Source organism: Galleria mellonella, unplaced genomic scaffold (genome assembly GCF_026898425.1).
Source record: "Galleria mellonella isolate WM207_F2 unplaced genomic scaffold, CSIRO_AGI_GalMel_v1 utg57, whole genome shotgun sequence".
Taxonomy (NCBI): Eukaryota; Metazoa; Arthropoda; class Insecta; order Lepidoptera; family Pyralidae; genus Galleria; species Galleria mellonella.
In genome coordinates, this window is record NW_026442119.1 from 3,859,792 (window position 1) to 3,886,225 (window position 26,434).

Below are 26,434 nucleotides of genomic sequence, written 5' to 3' on the forward strand. Positions count from 1 at the left end.
CTGATAAAGTTTACTCCCGTATTAATCTCATATTAATTATGACACAATTTTTGTTTTCTTTTTGCAAAGTAAAATGAATATCGTAGTGTTAAATAGTAAGTTCTCAGGAGCGGAGGGTTTCTCGCTAAAGATGCTTAAATCTGCGACTTTTAACTTACCTAAGAGTTACGAGTTCAGACGTCCGCTATCCGGAACAATATTAAATTGTTCGTGGGGGATAATCATAAAGCTCGCTGTGCAAATGGACCGTAGTAAAAGGGAACAGCGAAAAGAATTAAGTAGATGTTTGCTTAAAGCAATTTAAGGATACTATTATTGAATGTCGTTTAGTACTTAATAACTAATAAATAGTACTTAATAAATAAGATGACACAATTATTGGAAGTATTTATAATTTTTAAAATATTTCTAAAAAGAGTTTCCTAATCCATACTAATATTATAGATGTGAAAGTGAGTTTGTTGTTGTTATAGCACATTAATGGCTCAACCAATTATTAAGAAATTGGCTGTACTTGTACTTTATGGAGTGGAGAATGATTTAGTCTACTTTTTATCTGAGTCATTAAATATATCCCGGTTACGCGGAGGAAGTCGCAGGTAAAAGCAAAATCGTCTTTATTTTTTATAAACGTATATCAAAAAAAAGACATAATCGCATAATTGTGCTGTTAATCCTAAACCAATTAATAATAATATTTGCTATCGATAGAGTTTACTTCATGAAAATTGTAAGAAAAATAACTATTTAAAACGTGACAACGGTTTAAATGATTCTCTGTATAAAATAATGTTATAATAAACTTGTAAACACAGATGCTATATTTTAAGTCATTATATCAAAAATATTTCTATGAGACATCTAACAATTCACCATTTTATTTGTTTCTTTATTTATTTAAACTTTAATGTAAAACATTTGACGGACTTACAACGGATGGTGTTCTCTACCAGTCAACCATTGGGTAAACTGAAAAATATTTTTACTCGTTTTAAACAAATATTATGAAGTTATTAATTAAACTACTAACTTTAACCCGAATGAAATTGCAGAAGTTTTTGTCGAGCAATATTCTCTTATCGTACTTTTCTACTTCACACTGTGATTAAAAACTATTATTTTTAAAAATAAATAAAATATTATATAATATTTATTTCATTCTATTTTATGAACACGAGTCAGCTCTATGGTTGTCTGTATTTCGCAGCATCTTGCAACTAGCCCACCTTAGTCTCCTGCAGCGTAAAGCCCAGATTATTTGACGCCACGTTGATTCCGATAGCAAACCAATCCTGGCGAATTATGACCGAGTTTATTATACTTCCAATAGTGGTTTTAAGGAAGTCGAGGTACTAAATATTTTAAGACCTGTCAAAGACCGTTCTATTTTTACCCTACTACAGACGGGAAACTAAACCGGTAACCCGGGTGGGGTTACCATTCTATTGTTATTCATGAAGTAAAAGATAATAGATGAGGTAAGGTCAGTTTACTCACTTCATTTTCATCTATTTATTGTCCCTTACTTCATTTTCAGGGGTAACCGCATAGAGGTCAACCAGCAAGAATAATTTCTATCAATCACCAGTTTCACCCATAACTAACAATTAAAAAATCATCATCATCATCACATCAGCTATTAACCGCCCACTGCTACACATAAGCCTTTCCCATAAGGAGAGTTTTTCCAGTAGTTGCCACTCTCGACAGGCGGGTTAACCGTAGTTAGGCTTTTGGGAAGGGCGCTGTTGTCCATCCCTTTACCATTAAGTTCCCTTCGTCGTCTATAACGACACCCACGGGAAAGAGAGGGGTGGGCCATTCTATGCCTGGACCATACGGCGAATTTAAATGCAATATAGTCACTATTATTTTTTCTCTTTTAACGTATGATTCGTAGATATAGATTAGCATCTTTGATGACACAAAATGTGTTCAATATACGTGTAACTTATTTACATAAACAAAAACCGCCTAAGCATATAAATATACCACTTCTCTATAGTGTTACCATACCATATTAGCTATACTGCTGCTAAACATAACCCTCCTCCTATAGTGATAATTAGATATCTTTAGACAACGGAAACGACAAAAACACGCTGGGTTCATTAATTTCTCGTATGTATATTGATATCGTGATAATCAGATGTTTATTAAATTAGATATTACTTAGCCTTATTATTTTCGCAATACTAAACACAACCTTCTCTAATTTAATTAAAAATCACGGGTTCACATAAAGAGAAAAGTTCAAATAAAGAGATAACACCACCGAATGTATCCCTACGAACGAATTCCGGCAGAATCTGATAAAACTCGGTCTCAATCCATTTTGTAGGAACTTTGCTTTTATCTCGCCGCCGTTGGATAGGCCCAAACACCTAAATTTGTATACGTTTATCGTCATGCCGAAACTTGGCCAAATTCTATTTATATTCAATCTTTCTGATGCTGTATAGGGCCGATAAGGCGCTTTCTTTTCACAAAGTATATTGCCTAATGCATCACACAAATTAGTTATAAAGGTTTTTGAACTCTTACCTGACTGCTCAAAAAAGAGGATAATGTTTTGACCTATCTACATCCATCTACATATATAATAAATTTGTAATTGAACTATGTCTGTACATGGAAAGTATTCAATAGAAATTTATATATGGGAGAGAGATATTTTTTAAAATTATCTTATTAAAAGCAATAAAAACTAAAACAATCACTGCATAGTATAAAACAAAGTCGCTTCCCGTCTATCTGTCCCTATATATATTTAGATCTTTAAAACTACGCAACGGATTTTAATGCGGTTTTTTTTAATAGATTCAAGAGGAAAGTTTATATGTATAATACATACATAATATAGTAGAGAGACACTAATAATTTTAGAGGTGTGTAATATGATGTAATGTAATGTACACCAGTGCGAAGCCGGGGCTGGTCACTAGGTAGTAGAAATTATTTAATAAAAATGTATATATGAGAAAGAGATATTTTTAAAAATTATCTTATTAAAACAATATGTTTTGTTTTTTATTATCTTTAATAAGATTAAATATTTGTCCATTCCATATATAAATTTCTATTAGATATCTTTAAAGAATTTTTATCTGCCTATATAATATAATAAATATAAGATAGATAAGAATTTTAAAAATTGTATGGTGCCAAAAATAACATATTAATGTTTGTTCTGTAATCACGCAAAAACTACTCCATCAAATTGAATGCTATTTCCACAGTTATGCGTCTAAAGATCTAACTTAAAATGTGGTGAGACTTTTTAAAACATACTTTACCTTAATACGCCGCCTACAAATAGGTTTTTTGATGGGTGAAAATGTTATGGTAACCCCGCCTGCGCTAACGGAATAGTTTCCAGGGAGAACCGCGAGGAGATCGACCTGGTTGGGTATATTGCTAGCAATGGGATTCTCAGTCTCCATTACTAATAACACCCCCCCCCCCCCCACAAATAGGTTCATGGTTTCCTAATTCTAAAATCCATGTGCACAACAAAAGCTAGCGTATAAATATTAATATTTATATTGTATCAGCTGTTAACAGTCCACTGCTGAACATAGGCCCTCCCTATAAGGGGGATTTGGCCAATAGTGAATTGGTAACTGCAGTTAGACTTTGGTGATATTTAAAAAAGGATGCTGCTGCTTATCCCTCGACTATTAAGTTCCCTTAGTCGCCACTTACGATACCCACGGGAAACAAAGAAGTGGCCCATTCTATGGTGGGACCATACAAAATATTTACAATACAATATTTATTTATTTATTAATATAAATATTAATATATAATATAGGTATCTTTAGCAAACCAATTTATATAATTATTTTTGTATCGCATATTAATTTTGCCGGGATTCATGTTACAGCTTTTTGCGTAGCGATACCGCTTATTTATATCAATTTACGAAAGCTGTTGTTAAAATACTTTTTCATTATAATAGTTTTATGTAATCTATATATTTAACGGTTATTGGCTATCATTATGATACTATATAGTGCCGCTTCCAATGTCAATAGTTTCCGAATAAAGTTTTAAATAATGTTAACAAGAATATATAAATATATATATATATATAATGTATCATCACCATCATTATATCAGCCATCAACCGTCCACTGCTGAACATAGGGCTCTCCCATAAAAGTAGTCCCGGCTTGGCAGTCGGGTTATCTATCCCTCTACCATTAAATTTCCTTAGTCGCCTCTTACGACACCCACGAGAAAGTAAGGGGTGGAAGATTCTATGCCGAGACTACAGGGCTACGAGTATAATGTAACTATCATAGATATACTTTCAGCCCTAGATTAATCACAAGTCATCGATTAGACTATTTAGATTGTCGTCGTCAACATAACACTTTTTATTATATATAATGTCACTTACACCTTCATATTTGTTAGTGTAACAAACCCCTTAGATTATACAATTTATAAATAATCTTTATTTTCAAATATTACCAAGGTCAGTAGGTTTTCCGCATATTGGAATGTGAAGAATTATGTATATAATAATGACCAATAATATTTGCACTGTTATATCATAAAAATACTACGTATAGTAGCATTCTTTACCAGTCTACTAATAATGTATATTTCTCTTTAAAGGCTTTTAATGACTAAACGATTGAATATCTTTCAACAAATTTATCATTCGATTGTCGTAAGTAATCACAATTTTTTTTATTCCGCGACTTTTCCTACGTGAATTACGATAAAAAATATTAATTATATTTTTTTAATGAACAGTAATAACTAAATATTTATTAAAAGTGGACCGTGAGAATAACGACTCACACTTCTTTTATAATTTAAAATTGCACATTATTATGTGCATTAAATTTTTAAGTTTGAAATCATTAAACTTTTAAATATATTTCATGTTCACATAAGAATTGTTTGATTTCTATTTTAGTTTGTGAGGTATCTAGTTGACATTGTTTATCGATGACTACTTGTGTTGGCCGTGTGGTCCCGGCATAGAATAGGCCACCCCTTCCTATCCCGTTGGTGTCGTAAGAGCCGACTAAGGGAGGACGAGGGATGAGCAGCAGTGTTCCTCTTAAAACATCTCCAAGCCTAACTGCGGTTACCAATCCGCCTGCCAAGCGTGGCAACCCCCCCCCCCCAAGGGAAGGCTTATGTTCCTTTATGTTCAACAGTGGATGGCGAAGGCTGATATAATGATATGATAAGATACGACTTCTTTACCACAACTTTATCTGCTCGATTACTATTAAGCAATACAATGAAGTATTCTCAAAAGTATTTTCTTTGTTATCTGTAAATTTAGCTAATTCAACTAATAGGATATGTAAAATGCCAACCTCAATTCTATTGTCCATACACAATAGTTATTATAAGGAAATTAATTATAAGGAAAAGTCACTTATATATGCATATTTGAAACAAAGTAGTTCTGCGGATGTTTTTTAAAATAATGTTCCTAAGAATAATACTAAATTTTACCTGCGGCTTCATCCGAACCGTATCTCCTATCCTGACGGAAATATAGACGTCAGACACTTACAAATAACCTAAGTTTTCCCCTTCTTTTAATTTAAATTTTAAACTTCTTTAGATTTGAACTTCCCACAGATACATAAATAACGGTTTTTATGCGCGTAAAACTATAGTAAATAGGTAGTATGTCCTAATGAATATTCATCGTGTCTTCCTACTGTATGTTAAAATGCTCAACCTTTATCAGTACAGAAAAAAAGACCTTGTTGTAATTTTGAGTTTAATACGGAAAATTTTATAATAACTGTTTACTTATAAAACAATAAAAACAAATATTTGACAAACATAATCATCGATATATTTGTCAGTCGAGATATCGTAAGCACATACTCGTTAGACTCGTTAACCGTGTTTTTTTTTGTCGGCATGTTTTTCAAATAGAAATAGATGAAAAATTACAATATGTATCTAAGGAGAAACTGGAATCTCAGCCTTATTTGAAATATTGGAATCAAATCGAGCACCTTGGAATCAAAACGGTCATGCACAGTGCGGTTTCAGAAGAACTTCCTCGAACGAATGCTCAAGTTGTAGAGTGATTTTCCAGCCGAGGTTCTCTCTAGAGACTACAACATGAGGTTCTTCAAAAAGGACAATAAGGTTTCTTAAAAGTAGGCAACGCGTGCAAAACATACCTGGCGTTACAGGCATCCATAGACTACAGTAACCTCGTTTATTATTAGACGAACTGTACGCTTGTTTGTCACTAAAGTAGTATAAAAAAAATCACATTTGGATGATGAGAAGATGGCTCTGGATAATAATAATGACAATGTGAGGGTACCCGAAGATATTGTGCGAGCTGCCAGACGAAGACGCTGCTCACTTCAGTCCTGTCGTGACCACGACGTGGTGCAATCCACGTCGAAACGTCGGCAATAAAGAAGCAGGTATATATGTACTATTTACCTGTAAAAGCTTTTTCATCGCGTTAAGTCCTGATTGTATATTTAGTAAATAAGTTTTTTTTAATCAAATTTTGACGAATAATAACTCAATTTTTTATGAAAATGATGAATCTCATGATCTCAGCCATTATCTGTCCACTGCTGAATATAAGCCACTACCATAGACTGCTATAAGGAACGGTCCCGAGCCACTGACTCCTTGAAATGCATTATATGTCATCATTTCATCTAGTGGGCGGTCGTCCTATACTACGTTTATCCGTACGGAGTTGCCACTCAAGATCTTTCCCATCGTTTGTAGGTTCTTCGAGCAATGTGACCAGCCCATTAAGACTTCAACTTCCTTGTCCTTCAAGCTATGTCGATTACTTTGTTTTTTTTTTTTATTGAGGATATCCTCGTTTCGGCTTCTATATCACGTTATTTGAAACGTCACTACTCCTATGTAGTCACACTGGCAAAACATTATAATATCAGCCTTTAACTGTCCACTGCTGGACATAAGCCTCCCCCTTGGGGGGTTTTACCAGTAGTAGCCACGCTTGATAGCCGGATTGGTAACCCCAGTCAAGCTTTAGAGATGTTTTAAGAAGGACACTATTGCCCATCCCTTGCCCTCTCTTAGTCGGCTCTTACGACACCCACGGGATAGGAAGAGGTGACCTATTTTACCAAGACCACCGGCCACTGGCAACATGCACTGTTTAAAAACCTTCGCCTTCAAACTTTTAGATGTTTTGGATGACAGGATGTGGCGTAGTTTTCCGAACGCGACCCAGCCCAGTTGGTTATTTTGCTTTGAAGCCGCATATTACCTATGTTAAACGAGTCAATGTACACAATCGACCTTATAAAAACGTCGTTACGGTAAAAAATCTCTTTATAATACAGTAGTGCTTACACACGTTCGGTTGTGGTTCATACGTTTTGATAAAAATGTACAATCTTTTTTCATTAATATGTTTGTATGCGTTTGGTCACCTTGCCAGTTCTACTTCAGGTAAATTTACACCCAAAAATATTCTTTCTATACTTTTAATATAAATTACAAATTTGTGTATTGATCAATTTATTGTTAAACTTTTATTTCCTGGCCTTACACTCTGATCTTTAGAATTCTGCCTTTTTTTTAAATTTAACATAATCTTAATATAAAAAATAATGATACGTTTTTATTTTAATTTATATCAATATTCATATTCACGCTAAGTCATCGTAAAAGCAATCTGAGTATTATCAATCTTTATAAACTAATAGATAATAATATATATTAAAGAAAATCTTTGTTATACTTACTCTCATGACACTTACTATCGTAAATTATTGAATAGTTTTGAACTCTATAGTAAAAATAAGAGAATTAACATAGAATTTGTCAATACACTTTTTGAAAATAAGTAATTACATAATATATAATTAGAGTGCTAGATATTATCAAATGTTCCATGGCATATACCTGATCGACATTATAATAACCGGCTATAGAGAGGGTTTGAAGGATGACCCGAGTGCTTCAGTGAATTTAATTTGTTAATACAACGGTCATGAACATGTTTTTCTTTTAATTACAGTTCCGTTTATAACAAAGTGTAATTTGAACGACTCGAAATGTATAAAGAAATCTACTCAAGCAGTTATCCCTATATTCGCAAATGGCATACCCGACATGGGAATCGAATCATTGGAACCAATGGAATTGAAGAAAGTCGATGCTTCGACATCCAATTTGAAACTCATAGTCACAGACCTTTCTATCGCAGGAATAAAGAATTGTATAGCAAAGAAAATACAGTAAGTAAAAATTAAATATCAATTACTCGTATTAATATATCATATATTAAGATTGTCTCGCATCTATTCTATTTTTGGGGGTTGACACAGCATGTTTTCCTCTAGCCTATATTAATACCGATACTGACATCATATTTATATATTCGGTATATTTGGATATTAATGGCGAAAAAAATGTTCATCACCAATTTTGGTATCGTCCATCGACTGGTCGTATATTTATATTTATTTCAATCGGATTCCCGCTATCAAAATAATTAGTTTACTTCACAGCTTCTCTCTTACAGGCTCACAATTTACTGGGTACAGAGGAATAACACCTAAGTCTTCAGGAATGGCAACGCATGGGGGTATCATGGGCGAAACAGTATACTCTGTTATGTTCATGGTACTTACTGCTCATGTCTATAGGTTACCACTTTCCATCAGGTGGGCCGTCAGTTTGTTTGCTATTCTGAGTTGTATAAAAAAAAAAATTAAAAACTTACTGTGTAACGACAATATATTAAAACTATAAAAAAAAAGTTTTGATATTTGTTTGTTTACAATGGATAAACTCAAAAATTTCTTAAAGAATTTTGAAATTTCTTTCAATTATAGTAAGCTACAATATTAGTCAGTAAAATAGGCTATATATTATTTCCTATCTACCCGAGCAAATTCAGTCCTAAAATGTAAAAGTTTGTAAAAACGTTTGAATAAACACATATTTGAATATAATTTATTACATAAATAATTTCATTCAATTTAAACTTGAGAAAGTCCTTATTAAATTATCTCGGTTTCATTAATTAACATATACCTATTATTGAGGATTTCTCGATTGTAAAATCAATTTACACTTCTTCCTACTATACCTTCTTCCTGAATAAATCTAGTGACATAACTATAAAGTGTTATGTAGGAATGGGTGACATATGGCAATATATATAAATATATACATTGTATCTACATTATCTATATATTGGCCCAGTAACGGATATAATAAATATCGGTTATTTCATCATGTGCCACAATTGGTTCGCCTATCTGCCCTAAATATTTCACGAAATTCATCATCATTCAATTCGTAGTAGGAAAATTATATATATTTTTATTATTACATTTATTTCATTATTGAATTGTCAACACATAAATAGATAAGTAATAAGTATACAAATAAATTATCAAATATTATTACAGATGTGTCTATTTTAGATTCCGATGAGTTAATTATATTTGTTTTCCTCTTTTTTGTAATAAATTTAATATTTGCACGCCTACATTATGGCAAAATAAGATTGGACTATAATTTTCTTCTAATATACCATTTATAAAATTTATCTTACTTCAGCAATATATATAATATTAAAAAAAGGATCGTTTTTCTACTATATATTTTGTTATTCACATTCCCATTTTCCAGATTCGATGACTCCAAACCGACTAAATTTTTATTTAAAATTGAATGTACTGCAGATTTAAAGGGAAATTATGAAATGAATGGACAGTTACTTATTCTCCCTATACAAGGAAAAGGAAGAGTAACGGCAGTTATCAGTGAGTACCTAATTTTTTTTTAGTTCCTTCATAATAAGCTTCGAAATTCAACTGTATATACATATATTGCCTGCCATACACGTCACTCTTAAAACATCTCCAAGGACTAACTACGGTTGCAAATCCGCCTGCCAAGCATGGCAACTACTGACAAAATTCCACTTATGGAGATAGCCTATATTTTGCAGTGAATTGATATTATTATAATTAACGGCTAATTAATATATTATGATATTAAATTATGTAAATAGAGCATAATGCCTCAAAAAGTTGATTAGTTTATTTTATTTAAGAAACTACTTAATCTATTTATAAACTACTTAATTTAGATAAAAATTACTATGAGTCCAATTTGAAAGTCTATCCTTTCAAATAAAAAAAGAATTTTCCAAATTGGTTTATAAACGACAGTGTTATAAGGTAACAAACATAAAAGATAGGATCAAATTGAAAACCTCCTACTTTTTTGAAGTCGGGTTTAATAACTAAAATAAAATAAATATTATTAATTTAAATATTTGCAACAAATAAAAATTAGATATGAAATCGCCGTTATCGTGCGAAACGCTGGCTGCCTTCCCCTTTATGGAGTACTTAAATATTTCAAAAAAAAGGATGTTTGATTTATGTAGTAGTGGAATACAATAAAAAAGGCATTTGCTTTCAAGGCAAGGGAAAAGGTCTTCTTAATAATTTCACTATCTTTGTCACAGCGTATTCTGTGATATTACCTAATATAAATATTGGGGGAAAGGGATTATTAGTAAGTAGTCTAACTGTCCAATTCCTAACAATACACCCTATCAGGTCGATCTCCACGCGGTTCCCCCATGGAAACCATCGTGGTTGATTCTAGTGGAATTCGTCATGATGGGCTAACTGACCTACTTTCATCGTCATCTACCCTATCATCCCTAACTGGTGCCCCGCCAGTGTATACCGACAGCGCAGGCGAGGTTACTATTCCATAGTCACCCATTAAAAAAATACACATATTAGTGAAGTTGTTTACATTATATCTGTACACGATGACTACCAATTTCCATAAAGGGAACATTCAAGTTTTTTTTTAACATTCCAAGTTATAAAAAAAGATATCGCAGTTCAAATCAAAATAAGTTGTAACTGGTATTCATACTTTTTATTCGCCACATAATCATCAGATAAAAATAAAACTCGATTGTTTACTTATAAACTAGATGACATTATAAACTGGTATCTATTATCGCCCTGACATTTCTCAGAGGAAGTAATTAAACTGTGTTACATACTTTTATTTATATACTTTTACATGCTTTTTTTACATGCTTCATTCTTTTAGTCTGTAAGCTATAATCATTCACCAAAGGGAGACTGTGTACAAAAGTCATTTGCTTGGACACGTCTGTGCCATTCGTGTTTTTTTTTTTAATGTATGATAATGGAATGGTAACCCCGGCTGCGCTAACGGTATACACTGGCGGGGCACCAGTGATAGATGATAGGTGAGGATGAAAAGGCAGGACAGTTAGCCCATCGTGATGAATACACTTGGAATTCAGCACGATGGTTTCCAGGGGAGACCATGGGGAGGTCGACCTGTTAGGGTATATTATTAGCAATGAAACTGATAATCCGCATTACTAACAATCCCTTCTCCCCCAACTGCCATTCGTGTTTTCTCCACCACCACCGTGAAGCAGTCGTGTTTGCGTGACTGTGTTTCGATTTGAAGAGTGAGATATGGCAGTGAATTTACAGGGTTTAAAGAAATAACACCTGAGCCTTCAGGAATGGCAACGTATGGAGCGTATCATGGACGAAACAGTATACTTTTTTATGTCCATGGTACTGCTCATGTCTATATGCGACGGCTACCATATTCCATCAGGTGGACCGTCAACTTGTTTGCCATTCTATATTGCACAAAAAATATATATGTAAAAAAATAAGTAAATTTACTCACAACTACAATTATAAATAAGTTAGTTAAAGACATTTTTCGATTGTTTCCGAAGTAATACGGGATATAACACGGAATATTCCCGTATTTCACCTTGGATGTTTAATTCAAACGTAGCAAGAAACAAACATACCGCCATAGCTTTGATTAATTTGATTTAACGTTATTTCATATTTCAAAGAAACAGATAAACTTCAAAAGTTTTAAATGTTAACAACACTAAGATATAAGTCGAATACAAGATCAGGATATTCTAAATCATTATAAAAAATATTAAAAGTAATATTTTATACTGACTGTTACATTGATTATTTGACAATTGATTTATCAATTAATTAATTAATTACTAATTTCAATAAATTAATTAATTATTAATATTATTTCAATAGCATCGTATGTAATATGGCTGTAGTAATACTACAAATTGCCATTGCTTGTCAGTTTATTAAATCAGTTATTACCTTATTATGCAAATTACGTGATATCACAAGGTCAAGGGCAAAGTCAAGATCAAAACAGTTCAAAGTACAGGTAATTAATTCTTGACCAATTCGTAGAAGGGCGTTATGAGGTTATGTCAACAACTCTTAAAATGCATTATACAAATGCAAAACGTGAGAAATATCATTGAATGAAGATTAATCATGAATTCGAGGAAGTTTATATGCCTAATTTACGTTTCCGTGAGCATTTATTTATTTATATAAATATTCATTATATACAATTGGTTAGCGGGTTTCGACTCGTTTCAAGTCACAACATCTACTTACAATTATTTTCCCCAAAAAACTGTATTCTGGATCCAATTGGCATGAGACAATCAGAAAAGTATACAAAGTCAGTTCATTGATCTTACGTAGGTATGATAAGTACAATGAATAATAAAAAAATATAGCCGAATTCCTCCTTTATCTCAATAACTACATTTCATTGTAAATGATAAATAAAAAAAATCTAAAATAATATTATTGTCTAAAAATTTTTACTTTGTCGTATTTCGCAGGGAAGATTGTTTTTACAATTACCGGTGAATATGGAAAAATTACTGGCAAAGACGGTGAAACACACTGGGACATTACAAACTGGAAGCATACCTTCGACATTAAAGAGAAAAGTGATTTAAATTTCGAGAACCTTTTCAATGGAAATGAAGTATTAGGTATGTATACATTTATTTTTATAATGATTAAAGGAAAGCATTAAGCTTATATTTTACTACTTTTTCAACCGAACAATTAATACCGTCATAAACTGTGTTAAGGTATATTTCACTATTGAAATTTATCTTGTTAAAAGATAGTGCTTTATAAAAACAAACTAAATATCAAATAATTATTTAAATATAAAATTTGTCATGTTCTCATATATAGCTAAAAGTAATGTAGTAGGACAGCTTCATGACTAGATAAAGCGACGAGCTCAAATGCATTGCAGGAATTCAGTAAATACAAGTAGCTCAGATATGCAGTTTTTGTACCCTGCTGGTGAGACATATGTTCAATAATACAGGAACAATTAACGGCTGAAATAATTATGATAATAGCATATTATTGGTGAGACTTATGTTTAGCAGTACAACGACAATTAAAAGCTAAAGTAGTTACGATAGTAGCATGCGTTAGCATCTCTATGTATTTTGTGACAGTAGCACCCCATGGGTGCTATGTTCAATAGTAACAAAAATTAACAGCCAAAATTATAATGGTGGATTCTTATAGAAGCTATTCTTGTGAAAATTAAATTAAACTAACAAAACAACAATTAGAACAAAGAAAGAAATAGATTACAGAAACAGGAGTGATAAGACTAAAAGAATAACCCAAGAAACAAAATTAGTAGCGAATGAGCAGAGAAGGATCGCTCTCAAAATAATATATTTTTATATTGCTTTTAGCACGTCTACACTACATGAAATTTTTAAATGTAGAAGAATAATGACGATTCGCTCCGTGAGTTAGCTGCTTAGCTGTTAGAACTCCGACTTATAACTTCTAATACGTAATGTAGCATAACTGTTACAATATAATTATTATATTTTCACAGGAAAAACTGCCCAAGAAGTGATCAACTCAAGCGCCAACGACATACTTCTGGAAATCGGCATGCCCTTTACAACTGCGTTTATAACAAATATAATTTCTAATGTCCAAAAATTCTTCCACACAGTACCACTTAAAGAACTAATAAATTAAAATTTGTTTTAATTAATAAATCACAATTATCCTCACCTGAGATATATACAAATATATATGAAAGCAAAGATTTCAATTAACACGAAGAATAAGAATATCATTAGCTATTCTTGATGAAACAAAAGCTAGTTATTGCTAACAAACCCAATCTCGCACTAAAACTTCTTAAAAATATTATCTTAAATGTTGTTCTTGTTGATCCTTTTACATTTTTCGACAAAAATTTCATGAGATTCTGACCAAGTCTACTATCTTCAGACATAGGCCAGTAAGGTTATTCTTTAAATAAACTCCAATAGATCGTTATTAGAGTTCAAATATTTTGTACTTTTAAATTGCAATACTTGCAAAATATCGGTTCCATACAGTTCTGATAGGCGCTTATTAGTGCAACTTATTACAAACTACTTACTACAAACTATTGCAAACCGATCTCATTTTTAACTTAATTCCTAATTGTTATTTTACGTTTGTAGTACAAAATTGTCATAGGCATTAAATTGGATTGGTACCGATATTAGATTCTAGAGTAAACTTGGTGTTCTCCTTTTGTGACTACCAGATATAGATGTATGAGTAAATAGATATCATCTGGTGTTAATTTTGTAAATCATTTGACACACTGACTTATCTTCGAACGGTTGCAAGAGTAATTCATACAGCAAATAAAACAAAATATTGTATTAATGAATCAGCGTCCCGCAGATACAAAATACGTACGTGTAAACTTGACCTTCCTCTATGATTTTATTATAAATGAGTATAGTTTATCCAAAGCAGTTAGACCACTTAATTTTCATAATAATGTAATAACATTTGTTCGATCTTATGTTTAGTGATACAAATATTTACAGTACTTGGAAGTGGGGGAAAGGGATTGTTAGTAATGGAGACTGAGAATCCCATTGCTAGCAATATACCCAACCAGGTCGACCTCCTCGCAGTTCTCCCTGGAAACTATCAAGGTTAATTCCTGATAAATTCATCATGATCGGCTAACTTGCCTGTTTTCATTCTCATCTATCACCCTTCACTGGTGCTCCGCCAGCGTATTCCGTTAGCGCAGGCGGAGTTACCATACCATTTTCACCCATAAAAAAAACGTACTTGGAAGTGTTGCTTTATAACATAACGATATAAAGTAATTTTCCTTCAATAGTCTTCGTTTTATTAATTTAGTTAATATAGTTTAAATTGCATTTAATATTGAGTTTAGAAAATATTTAAAATCATTCACATAAAATTATCAAAATTAAATTTTATTTAACAAAAATAAAAATTATAAACTTTATTGAAAAACATACAAATTACATTCATGATGTTTACCATTGAAGACCTTGAAATAAGTAACCTTATGACTCGAAAGTCAGTTTATCTATTAACATAATTATACCATATAATTGTGATTTTTTTAACATCATATTATACCTAATTACCTACTAACAAAATCGGAGACTAAAAATAATGTCACCATCATATCAGCAGTTACCTATCCACTGTCGAACATAGGCCTCCACCTTGAGGGGAGTTTTTCCAGTAGTTGTCACAATTGGCAGACAGACTGACAACGGCAATTAGGCTTTGGTGATGATTTAAGAGATACATTGCTGCCCATCCCTCATCTAGTAAGTTCCCTTAGTCACGTCTTACGACACCCACCGGAAAAGAAAGGGTGGCCCGCTCTATGCCGGAGCCATAAAGCAGGAAAAAAATACTAATGTAGTGAATAAAAATTAATTCAGAAAACATACCTTTGTAATAACAATTTTGCAATAACAATAGCTTCCAACATTAATACTCACACATTTATATAAACGAGTAAGCAGGTACTCAAAGATTTTTACTTTAAGGAAACAGTGTACTCGTTTACATCAAATACATTTACCTCACCTCCATTTACCCTTGAACGTTATAATATATTTGATAAACACTAAACAGGTTAGTTCAAATAAATTCCGTGTTTATTTATTTTTTATTTATTTAGTTTTTATTCATGCTATCTCCCTTTAAAGGTAAGGAACAAAGTCAAAATATCTATTTTTAGATCTGTCTCAATTAAACTCGTTCATTCCAAAGAATTCTGATTTATTTATGAAATTTACAATGACAAATAACACAATAAACTGACACAACATCTGAGAAGGGAAGATAGTGAGACTGTCTCTAACGGACACTAGCGATCCCTGCTGCTAGCAATATACCCTCACAAGTGGACCTCCACGCGGTCCCCTGGAAACTATAATAGTTCATCTTTATCGAATTCGCCGTGATGAGCCAACTGAGCTGACTTCATCCTTACCTATCATCATTTATTAGTGCTCACAATGTATTATAGCGCATTATCATTGCATTCTCACTCATTAAAAAAAAACGGCTCGTCTGATAGAAAATGGTAACTTTCGCCAGCTCCATATTAATTACGGGTTTCATCAGGCATCCTCTTAATGTGATAGCATATTTTAAATACCATATTTTTATTTGAAATGCCCATGGTACCTTCCATATGTTATAATTTCTGAGTACTACATTGATACGCCGCTATACCAATTAATTTCACCCTTCGAACTAAATATAGTCACGCAAGTCCAGTTTCTCAGCAGTAGAATATACAGACGACTTTATTTTATAAAATCTTCCTCCGATTATATATGTATTTATCACCTTAGTTATATATTTAATGTATTATTATTTTCATGTGGTGATGCAATAAATATTTAAAGTGTCACCACTCCGTTTCATCCGCTGGTTATCATAAGAAAAAACTAAGAAACAAAGCCTAAAATTAAACCAGAGTATGACAAAAAAATACGATATTCAACCGTATGGCAATGAAATTACAGGACACAGAGGTATAACATCAAATTCTCATTCCTGAGATTCCTGAGATTCGCAACGCATGAGAATTATAGTGTATTATATGTATATCCATGACGCTGCTCATGTTATTAGGTGAGAATTACCACTTTCCATCAGGTGGACCGTCAGCTTGTTTATCTTCTTCTAATGGAAAGAGACCCACGCCCAATAATAGAACGTTAATGAGTTATTAAGGTTCCATATCTCTATATACTGATACAGCCACTAGGGTACTATATAAACTAAATAATATTTAATTAAAATAATGACCATAAGCACTGAACTATCTGTAATAAAAACAATAAAATTTGCATAACGTTGAATATGCATAATGCACATAATACTCCCATCGACCCTATAAATTTTATTATCTCCCCATGAAACTGTCGTCGGTGAGTAAACACCGCGTTGGTATCATAATAAACCGTAAAAGAACAATTATTTCGGATCTTCACACAAGGGAGGACATAAAAATGTCAACACTGCTGATATTTTAGAACACGTGGTTGGTAGTTATTTTTTGAAAAAAAAAAAACAAATGACAGCCACATCCCTAAATCATATTTAGCTTCAGTATCTGAATAGGCATTTAAAATAATTATTTCTAATAGCAAGTTAAACTGACAAATTCACAAAAAATCCTGACTCTAAATTTATGTCAAAATAATAAAAGTAAACAAGTTAGGAGTCGTTGCGTACGTTTCATTGAGTACGGATGTGCAAAAGCGCTGTCTATAAATCGCTTAGCATAATGGCATCAAATATATTGAAATGCAATAATTGTAATATTGTAATTAGTGAACTATTATCTTTTGTCCAAAATAAATGTGATGTTATGGACGAGGAAAGTCTCATTCGTATTGTTACGACTTCATTTTCGAGTGAAGAGATCAGGGAAGCGAAGACTTTGTTATTTGACTCTGTCAATACGAAGATACGAAAGATTATGCGGAAAAAGGACGGTAAAGAGAAGCGGGATATAGAAGATATTTTATCACTATTGAAAGGAATAGATCCCGAAAAAATTCCGATTTTTGTCGCAAGAAACTTGCAGAAATTACCCTCCGTAAGTTTTGATCACGTAGATGTAACCAAATTATTAAAAGATATACTCGTGTTGCAACAGGAGGTTCGAACTGTAAAGGAAACCTGCGCTACAACGGAAGAATTACAGTTGATAAAGAATGAGTTGGCAAATTTAAAATCAGCCTCAATTGTGAATAACTTTGAACCCTCACAATATATAAACACGAAGAGAGGGTGTGCAAATGTTATTGATAATTTTCATTACGACAGTGGACCCATTGGATTGCTTCATATTTCTCAGGAAGAGAAAAATGGAAATATAAATAGCGAGTGCAACATAAATATTCAATCGAAAACGCAATCTAATTGTTTGATAAATAGTACATTAGAAAACGTAAGTGCGAGGGTAGAAGATACAGTACATCGATGCAAACAAAACATAGCAGCGGACACGCAAGTGAGTGCGGCCGATGTGAACATAGCCAATAGTCACAACTCAGTCTCCCATCCATTAGTAGTGGAAAAATCATTTGCTGATATTGCTTCTGGCGGAAAATGGAAAAATGGAAAAAAGTCAGAAGATTGGATAGTTGTACAAAGAAAGAAACTCAGAAATAGATTTATGGGGAAAAGAGGACAAGCAAGTACAGAACCGGAGGAAAAATTTCGAGCAGCAGATGTAAAGATACCGCTTTTTATAAATAAAGTTGATAAAAATACTTCCATAGAGGACATATCTTCATACATTTTGCAAAAAACTAAGGTGTCTGTAGCGCTAGAAAAAATTTGCATGAAATTTCAGAAGGAATATGATGCATATAAAATATTTGTACCGCAAAGTAAATTATCTATATTTATGGATGCGGGTCTATGGCCTGATGGAATTTCGTTTCGTCGATTTGTTACTTTTAAAAAGACATCTGGTAATGATGACAAGTTTTTAAATACAAAATAACAATGCATAATAGAACACTAACTTTGATATCCTTCAATTGTAAATCAATGAAAAGATCGGTAGAATGCATAAAATCTTTATGTGAACGGGCGGATATAGTCGCATTGCAGGAAACTTGGCTTCTACCTCATGATATACATATTTTAGGTAGCATTCATGATGATTTTGGATATTCTGGAAAGTCTGCTGTGGACACATCAGTAGGCATTCTTCACGGTAGACCGTTTGGTGGTGTCGCAATATTGTGGCGGAAAAGTGTTTTCAGGTCAGTGTCGGTGATTAAATGTGAAAGTTCGCGAATAATTGCAATTAATGCAGAGACTAGTGATAAACAAATGGTTATTATGAGTGTTTACATGCCCACAGACGATAGTGAAAATTTAACAGAATTCACTCACTGCTTAGGCGAGATCTGTGCAATTGTTGAGAATAATGACTCGCAGACTGTATTTATTCTTGGTGATTACAATGCGCACCCAGATGGACAATTCGGTAAGGAGCTTTTACATTTCTGTACAGAACAACAGCTGATTTGTGCGGATATAGAGAAATTAGGTTTGAATTCGGATAGTTATACTTTTATTAGCGATGCACATGGGACAAAAAGTTGGTTAGATCATATTTTAGTAACACAAGCTTCTTGGAAGTCTATTACAGAGATAAATATACTTTATGATATATATTGGTCTGATCATTTCCCTATTCAAATAAAATGTAACATAAATATATTGCAATCAAAAATAGCAATAAATGGAAGACATTGTAATAAAATATTGTGGGGAATTAGAGACTATGAACAGATACAATTATATAATATATAAATTCATTATATATAAATATATTATATAAATTCTTTGAACAAAATAAATTATTTGCTCCTGAACAACATGCTTTCAGAAAGAATAAATCCATTAATATAGCTCTTTATGAATTTCTTAATAAAGTAATATCGGGTATGGATCGTAGATTATCAAGTGTTGCAATATATTTAGATATGACTAAGGCTTTTGATAATGTTGACCATAATATATTACTTTCAAAACTATATAATTATGGAATAAGAGGAATTGCTTTAAGCCTAATAAAGTCATATTTATCAGGTAGATCACAAATGACTTACATAAATAAAATACATATTAGTACAAAAACAGAAGAAACATATATATCAAATTCTAGAACGGTAATTAAAGGAGTACCACAAGGAAGCGTTTTAGGACCACTTTTATTCATTATATATATAAATGACATGCCCTTAACTACTAGACACCATATGACTTTATTTGCAGATGATAGCACTATTTTAATATCAGACAATGACATTGCTAATTTAAAGATTAAGATTATTAATTCTTTGACATTAATAAATAAATGGCTTGATTCTAATAAATTGAAAATAAATATCGAAAAAACCAAATTAATGTATTTTAAACAGCGACTACATGATAATGAAATTAAATTTGACATTAGTTACAATGGAAAAACTATTGACGAAACGACTACAACAAAGTTTTTGGGACTATACATTGACAATAAAATTAATTGGAAAACTCATATTGAGCATACATGTAAAAAATTAAGTCAATATGCATATGCTTTGTATAAACTACGTAAAATTGTTAATATGGAAACAGTTTTATCGTCATATCATGCACATGTAGGTTCCTTATTGAGGTATGGCATACTGTTTTGGGGAAACTCTACTAATAAAGATATCGTTTTGAAATATCAAAAACGTTGCATACGGGCCATTTGTAATTTGCGAAGGCGGGACACATGCGTGCCACATTTTAAACAATTAAAATTATTGACAGTGCCTTGTTTGTATATTTATGAGTGTGCTAATTTTGTAAAAACAAATATTGATAAATTTAAATTTCGCACTAGAGCTCGGCATATTGACCAATTATGTGTAGTACCATCTAAAACAAAATTGATGAAGGACAGCATATTTTGTAAAGCTGTAATAATTTATAATAACTTACCAAAACATATACGAGGATTGACTGAGGTAAATGTTTTTAAAAAGAACCTTCATGATATATTAATAAATAAATGTTATTATAGCCTGGACGAATATATCAATGATAAAGATAAATAGTCATCATTTGTAAAAAATAATGTCTCATATAAATGTATTTTGTTTCACTGTATAATTTTAAATGTTATGTTTTGTATACTGTTAACTGTTCCATATATTGTACGCTTATATAGCAGGACATGGAGATACTATTTAACTCATGTAATACCTTAATTTAACCTATGATCCACAGTAAAGTCTTTGTATTTGTATTTGTATTTGTATTTTATAATAATTATTGTAATAAAAAGTTAAGTGAAATTGAGTTCCCATCTGAGCTTGCTAATTGTTGTGATAGAGAGTGCAGTGATCCTATTCATAAGACCATAATAAACCAATTATACAGTAATATAGTAAATACATTAGCAGAAGCTGCAGCTCGAAGTCACGACAGGCCTGTTGGGCGGCGAAGATGTGTAACTGGTTGGAATAAATATGTAAGGGAGGCACATAATGAGGCTAGAATTAAGTTTTCGATATGGGAATTATATGGTAAACCAACTGAGGGTATTATGTATAAAGAAATGTATGAGAGTCGTAAGAGATTTAAAAGTAAACTAAAATGGTGTCAAAATAATCAAGACCAAATAAAAATGGATATAATTGCTCTTTGCCGCTCCAGAAGTGACTTTAGTGGGTTTTGGAGAGCGACAAATAGTCTAAACGGTAAAACTAGTTTTCCTGTAAATATTAATGGTATTAATTGTCCTAAACAAATAGCTAATATGTTTAAAAATAATTTTAGAGTAACATCTCCTTTAGGTCAACAAAACTTACAGTCGACTACAAATGCTTGTAGTAAGAAGATAGTAGGTCAAATGCATAATTTTACATGTAAAGATATTGAATTTATTATAAAGAACATGAAAAGAGGAAAGTCCCCTGGGCATGATGGCCTTAGTATAGAGCATTTTCAGGCAGCTGGGGACCATTTGCCCAGGGTACTCTCAATGTTATACACGTTTTGTATTGGGCATACATACCTACCAGAGGATATGTTGAAAACGATTGTTGTACCAATACTTAAGAACAGGACGGGAGATGTATCGGACAGCGGTAATTATAGGCCTATATCACTGGCTACAATAACAGCCAAGGTGTTTGACGGTTTACTTGATACGCAACTTAGACGACATCTAAACTTGCATGACCTTCAATTTGGCTTCAGGCAGGGGGTGTCGACTGAATCGGCCATTCTGTGTCTCAAGCATACGGTCAGATACTACACAGACAGATCCACTCCAGTCTATGTATGTTTCTTGGATTTAAGTAAAGCCTTTGATATGGTATCTTATGATCTTTTATGGAGTAAACTTGATAATACTACGCTTCCTACAGAGTTAGTTAGAGTTCTTGAGTATTGGTACAATAATCAAAGTAATCAGGTGAGGTGGAATGATACTCTATCAGACTCATACCGATTAAAATGCGGAGTGAGGCAGGGTGGGCTGACTTCACCCAACTTGTTTAATATGTATGTAAATGGTCTAATTGAGGAGCTCAGCGGAATGCATGCTGGGTGTTATATTGATGGAGTAAGCGTCAATAACATAAGCTATGCCGACGACATGGTACTGCTGAGCCCCTCAATTGGAGCTTTAAGAAAAATGCTAGCTGTGTGTGAAGCATACGCGAAAAACCATGGTCTGGTATATAATTCTAGCAAAAGTGTAATTATGACATTTGTATCTGGACATAAAAAACCGAAGTATGTGCCTCCTATATCACTTAATGGAAATGTACTTGACGTGGTAACTGATTTTAAATATCTCGGTCACATTATTTCAAATACTTTAAAAGATGACCTGGATATAGAACGAGAAAGAAGAGCATTGGCAGTTAGAAGTAACATGTTGGCCCGCAGGTTTACTAGATGTACAAAACAAGTAAAAATAACCCTGTTTAAAGCTTTTTGTCAGGTGTTCTACACAAGTAGCTTGTGGGTCAACTATAGTCAAAAAACTTACAATGCTCTTCGAGTCCAATATAATAATGCCTTCAGGGCACTGTTGGGGCTACCTAGTCACTGTAGTGCGTCACACATGTTTGCACGGGAGCGTACAGATGATTTTTACGCAATACGACGCAAACGAATTGTTTCGCTGTTGGGTAGGGTGCGTGTTAGCTCAAACAGTGTCCTGAAGACAATTGCTGATAAAATGGACTGTCCCATCCTAAAATACTGGGTGGGACAGGTTATCAATGTAAGAGCGTTATCACCGCTCATTTACTAACATAGGTTAAGTCAATTTGTAACTAACAAAATGGGCCTTGTAGTCTAATTAAATAAATATTATTATTATTATTATTATTATTAACAGTCTATAACCGCTATAATTAGCTTGTATGTTTGTACAATATGGAATGACAAACAAGTTGACTGATGGGAAGTTTTTAATTTGTAATATAGGAATGGTACCTGCGCTATCCGCTGACGGAGTAACAGTGAGTTATAATAGTGGGGGCTGTTAAACCCTATTACTAATAATCCTTTTTCCCCAACTAAAAGTGATAACAATTGCCTAAAGATAGGAATAGCTATTGCCATATAGTGTACAACAAACGCACTTGAGACAGATCCGGCTATAGGGGGGAAAGGGATTGTTAGCAATGGAGTTTGACAGCCCCATTGCTAGAAATATGCCCTATTAAGTCGACCTCTACGTGGTTCCCCATGGAAACCATCGTGAACAATTCTTGTTGAATTCGTCACGATGGGCTAACTGACGTGCTTCATCCTCACCTATCATCTCTGACTGGTATCCCGCTGGTGTATTCCGATGGCACGGGTGAGGTTACCATTCCATTTTCATCCATTAAAAAAAAAAGATCCGACTATATCCCTATTATTAAAATCCAACATATTAAGCATTTAGGTTACAAGCGGCATATTTTTTTTTTTTTTATTATAGCACGACCTTCCTCAGCCAATACAGAGACAATATGGTCCATGAATACGATCAACTGAAAAAAGAATGATTTACTCTCAACGGTTGACCGCACTATGTCGACTCACTAAGTGCTTTTTAACGTTACATTTAAAGGATCCGTGGTTACATTGTTACAGTACAGTTCACATAGAATTTGGCAAACTTTTTTGTACACGAGCGCAGGCGGTTAACAGTGTACGGATGTCATCTCTGGACAATCCTCCTGGCGCGATATCAGAAAGATATCAATCATTATCAGAACCTTTAACTGTCCACTGCTGAAACTGTCCCTCCCACTTGGGGGGTTTTGCCAGTAGTTGCCATGCGTGGTAGGTGGATTGGCAAACGCAATCAGGCTTTAGAAATGTTTTAAGAAGGACGCTGCTGCTCATCTCTCGCTCTCTCTTAGTCGGCTTTTACGACACCCACGGGAAAGGAAGGGATGACCTATTCCATGCAGGGACCATACGGCTAAAAACACCAATATCAAAACATATTTGTGTAAATCCGTTACTTATCCTGTAACAGCTTTACATACCCTCCGCAGTCAATCATTGTTCGACTGAGTTGTCAACGCTCCCTACCTACCTACTTAGTTAGTAGAGACTTCCACAGCTAAAACAGATCAAACAAAATACGAGCAGAAGTTAATTCTATAAAATGTCAATTAGAAGACCCCTCGCTTTGTATACCTTAGTAACCTGACGATATTATTTTTACAAATAGACTATTAAACTCTTGATTTTATCTACAAACGATGCAAGCTTATAAAGCATGCTGACTCAGCGGAATGTGTCTAACGATCTGTGTTATCTGACCGATTGTTCCTTGATGATTCGTGGCTATAGTTTGAAAATAAGGAACATGTGAAATATCTATAGACAATAAACAGACAATTGGTAAATACATAAATAAATATTCCTTGTGAGACAGAGTAAGTAATAGGATTTAAGGTCATCACATTTGTTTAGCCTCAAGATATCGTAATACTTGTCTGGGGGTAATACAGCACAAATATACTAGTGCAAGAGAACCAAAACGAGATATTTTTATGAATGAAAATGTAATGATACTCCCCCCCCCCCCTGCGCTATTAGTGTCAATGGATAATAATGAAATGGTAACCCCGCCTGTGTTAACAGTATACGCTGGCGGGGCACCAGTAAGGGATGATAGGTGAGAATGAAAAGGCAGGTTAGTTAGTCCACCGTGATGAATACACCTGGAATCCCCCCCCCCCTGTGTTATTAATATAAGCTAACGAGACACCAATGAAAAATATCAGGTGAGATGACTCAGTTAGTCCATCGTAACACATTCATCAGGGGAGAAAGGAACGGATTGTTAGTAATGCGGACTGCCAGTCCTATTACTAGCAATATACCTTATCAGGTCGACATCCACGTGGTCCCCCTGGAAGCCATCGTACTGAATTCCAGGTGTATTCATCACGCTGGATAACGCTAACTGACCTGCTCTTTCATCCCCACCTAACATCCCTCACTGGTACCCCGCCAACGTATAATACCATTAGCGCAGGTGAAGCACGATTCCATTATAATACATAAAAAAACACATTTATCAAAAATGACTAATGAACCGTGATGGTTTCCAAGGGGGCTGCTGAAAGGGTCACTAGTCCCCGTCACTAACAATCCCTTCCCCCTTTAAACCCAAAACTAAACTCTATACCAAGCACTCAGACTAGTATGGTAAGTGTATGCTCTTATAATGTGGAACAGCAGTGAAACCTTAATGTATCGTTCCCCTCATCAATATAATTGTGAAAATGAGTTAGTTTGTTACTAAATTCGTCCATAAAGGGCAAATACTATACTATATTTTCCCTATATAGGCTAATAATAAATTAACTATAAAATAATAGCCTTTTTTTTAATTATTTTTTGTATATCACATAGACGGATAAAAATAAAAAGATCTGTATTATTATAAAAAGATAATTTGTAATTACTACATAAAATTCTGTTTGTAAAAAATACAATATAATGTCTCCCACATGCATTACCATAATGTATGCTGATCCCTACAGTAATGGCCTGAAATTGCCATATAAATGAATTAACTGAATCGTCACTAACTACCAATCAATAACAAACTGATTTATTCCCACAGGACGATGTTACCAAGGAACAACATTAGATAGAGATTCATTCATAAGCGGAGCGGATAATAGACAATGGAATCATAACTGAATAGTTATCGTAATATTATTTAGCATGTTGCTATACGAATATATATTTAAGTTTATTAGAAATGTATTTATACATAATTTCTATAAATATGCCTAAAGATAAAGTTCTGAAACTGCTCGCGTATATAAATGATATGAACATTTTAATAAAGACGTAGATCAAAATATAATACAAGTATTATAATTAATATGGTTGAATCAATCAACGCCTTAAGAAGAAAAGATTATCGTTATAATTATAATTAAATTTGGCGACATGTAAATTTTTTTTATTTATACTGAAATTTATTTTAGTTATTAAAATAAACCACGGGCAGGTTAAGTTGGGTTGTGATACTGGTATGATCTGTTTAACACATTACTTTTTTACTCGTTTTTATTTATAAGTAATTATATAAATCTTAAAAAAATCGGAATCTATCCTATAATAATGAACATCCGCTTATCTATACATTCTTACGTATT

The 26,434-nt window shown here is 33.1% G+C and overlaps 4 protein-coding genes across 4 annotated transcripts; all 4 read left to right on the forward strand.

The window, feature by feature from the left end:
* Positions 1–7,303: 7,303 nt before the first annotated feature.
* On the forward strand, positions 7,304–13,915 carry LOC113509707 (circadian clock-controlled protein daywake-like). The gene is made up of 5 exons (XM_026893107.3): positions 7,304–7,449; positions 8,021–8,240; positions 9,646–9,779; positions 12,725–12,880; positions 13,765–13,915. Exons 1-5 carry the CDS (start codon positions 7,386–7,388, stop codon positions 13,911–13,913), a joined length of 723 nt encoding a protein of 240 aa, XP_026748908.1. The 5' UTR covers positions 7,304–7,385; the 3' UTR covers positions 13,914–13,915.
* Positions 13,916–17,520: 3,605 nt separating this feature from the next.
* Positions 17,521–18,750, forward strand: LOC128201700 (uncharacterized). The gene has a single exon (XM_052899404.1). The coding sequence runs from the start codon at positions 17,521–17,523 to the stop codon at positions 18,748–18,750; it is 1,230 nt and encodes a 409-aa protein (XP_052755364.1).
* Positions 18,751–18,752: 2 nt separating this feature from the next.
* Positions 18,753–19,571, forward strand: LOC128201701 (uncharacterized). Its single transcript, XM_052899405.1, has one exon. It carries the CDS (start codon positions 18,753–18,755, stop codon positions 19,569–19,571), a length of 819 nt encoding a protein of 272 aa, XP_052755365.1.
* A 2,328-nt stretch (positions 19,572–21,899) lies between these two features.
* On the forward strand, positions 21,900–23,115 carry LOC128201678 (uncharacterized). The gene has a single exon (XM_052899356.1). The coding sequence runs from the start codon at positions 22,111–22,113 to the stop codon at positions 23,059–23,061; it is 951 nt and encodes a 316-aa protein (XP_052755316.1). The 5' UTR covers positions 21,900–22,110; the 3' UTR covers positions 23,062–23,115.
* The last annotated feature ends 3,319 nt before the right edge of the window (positions 23,116–26,434 follow it).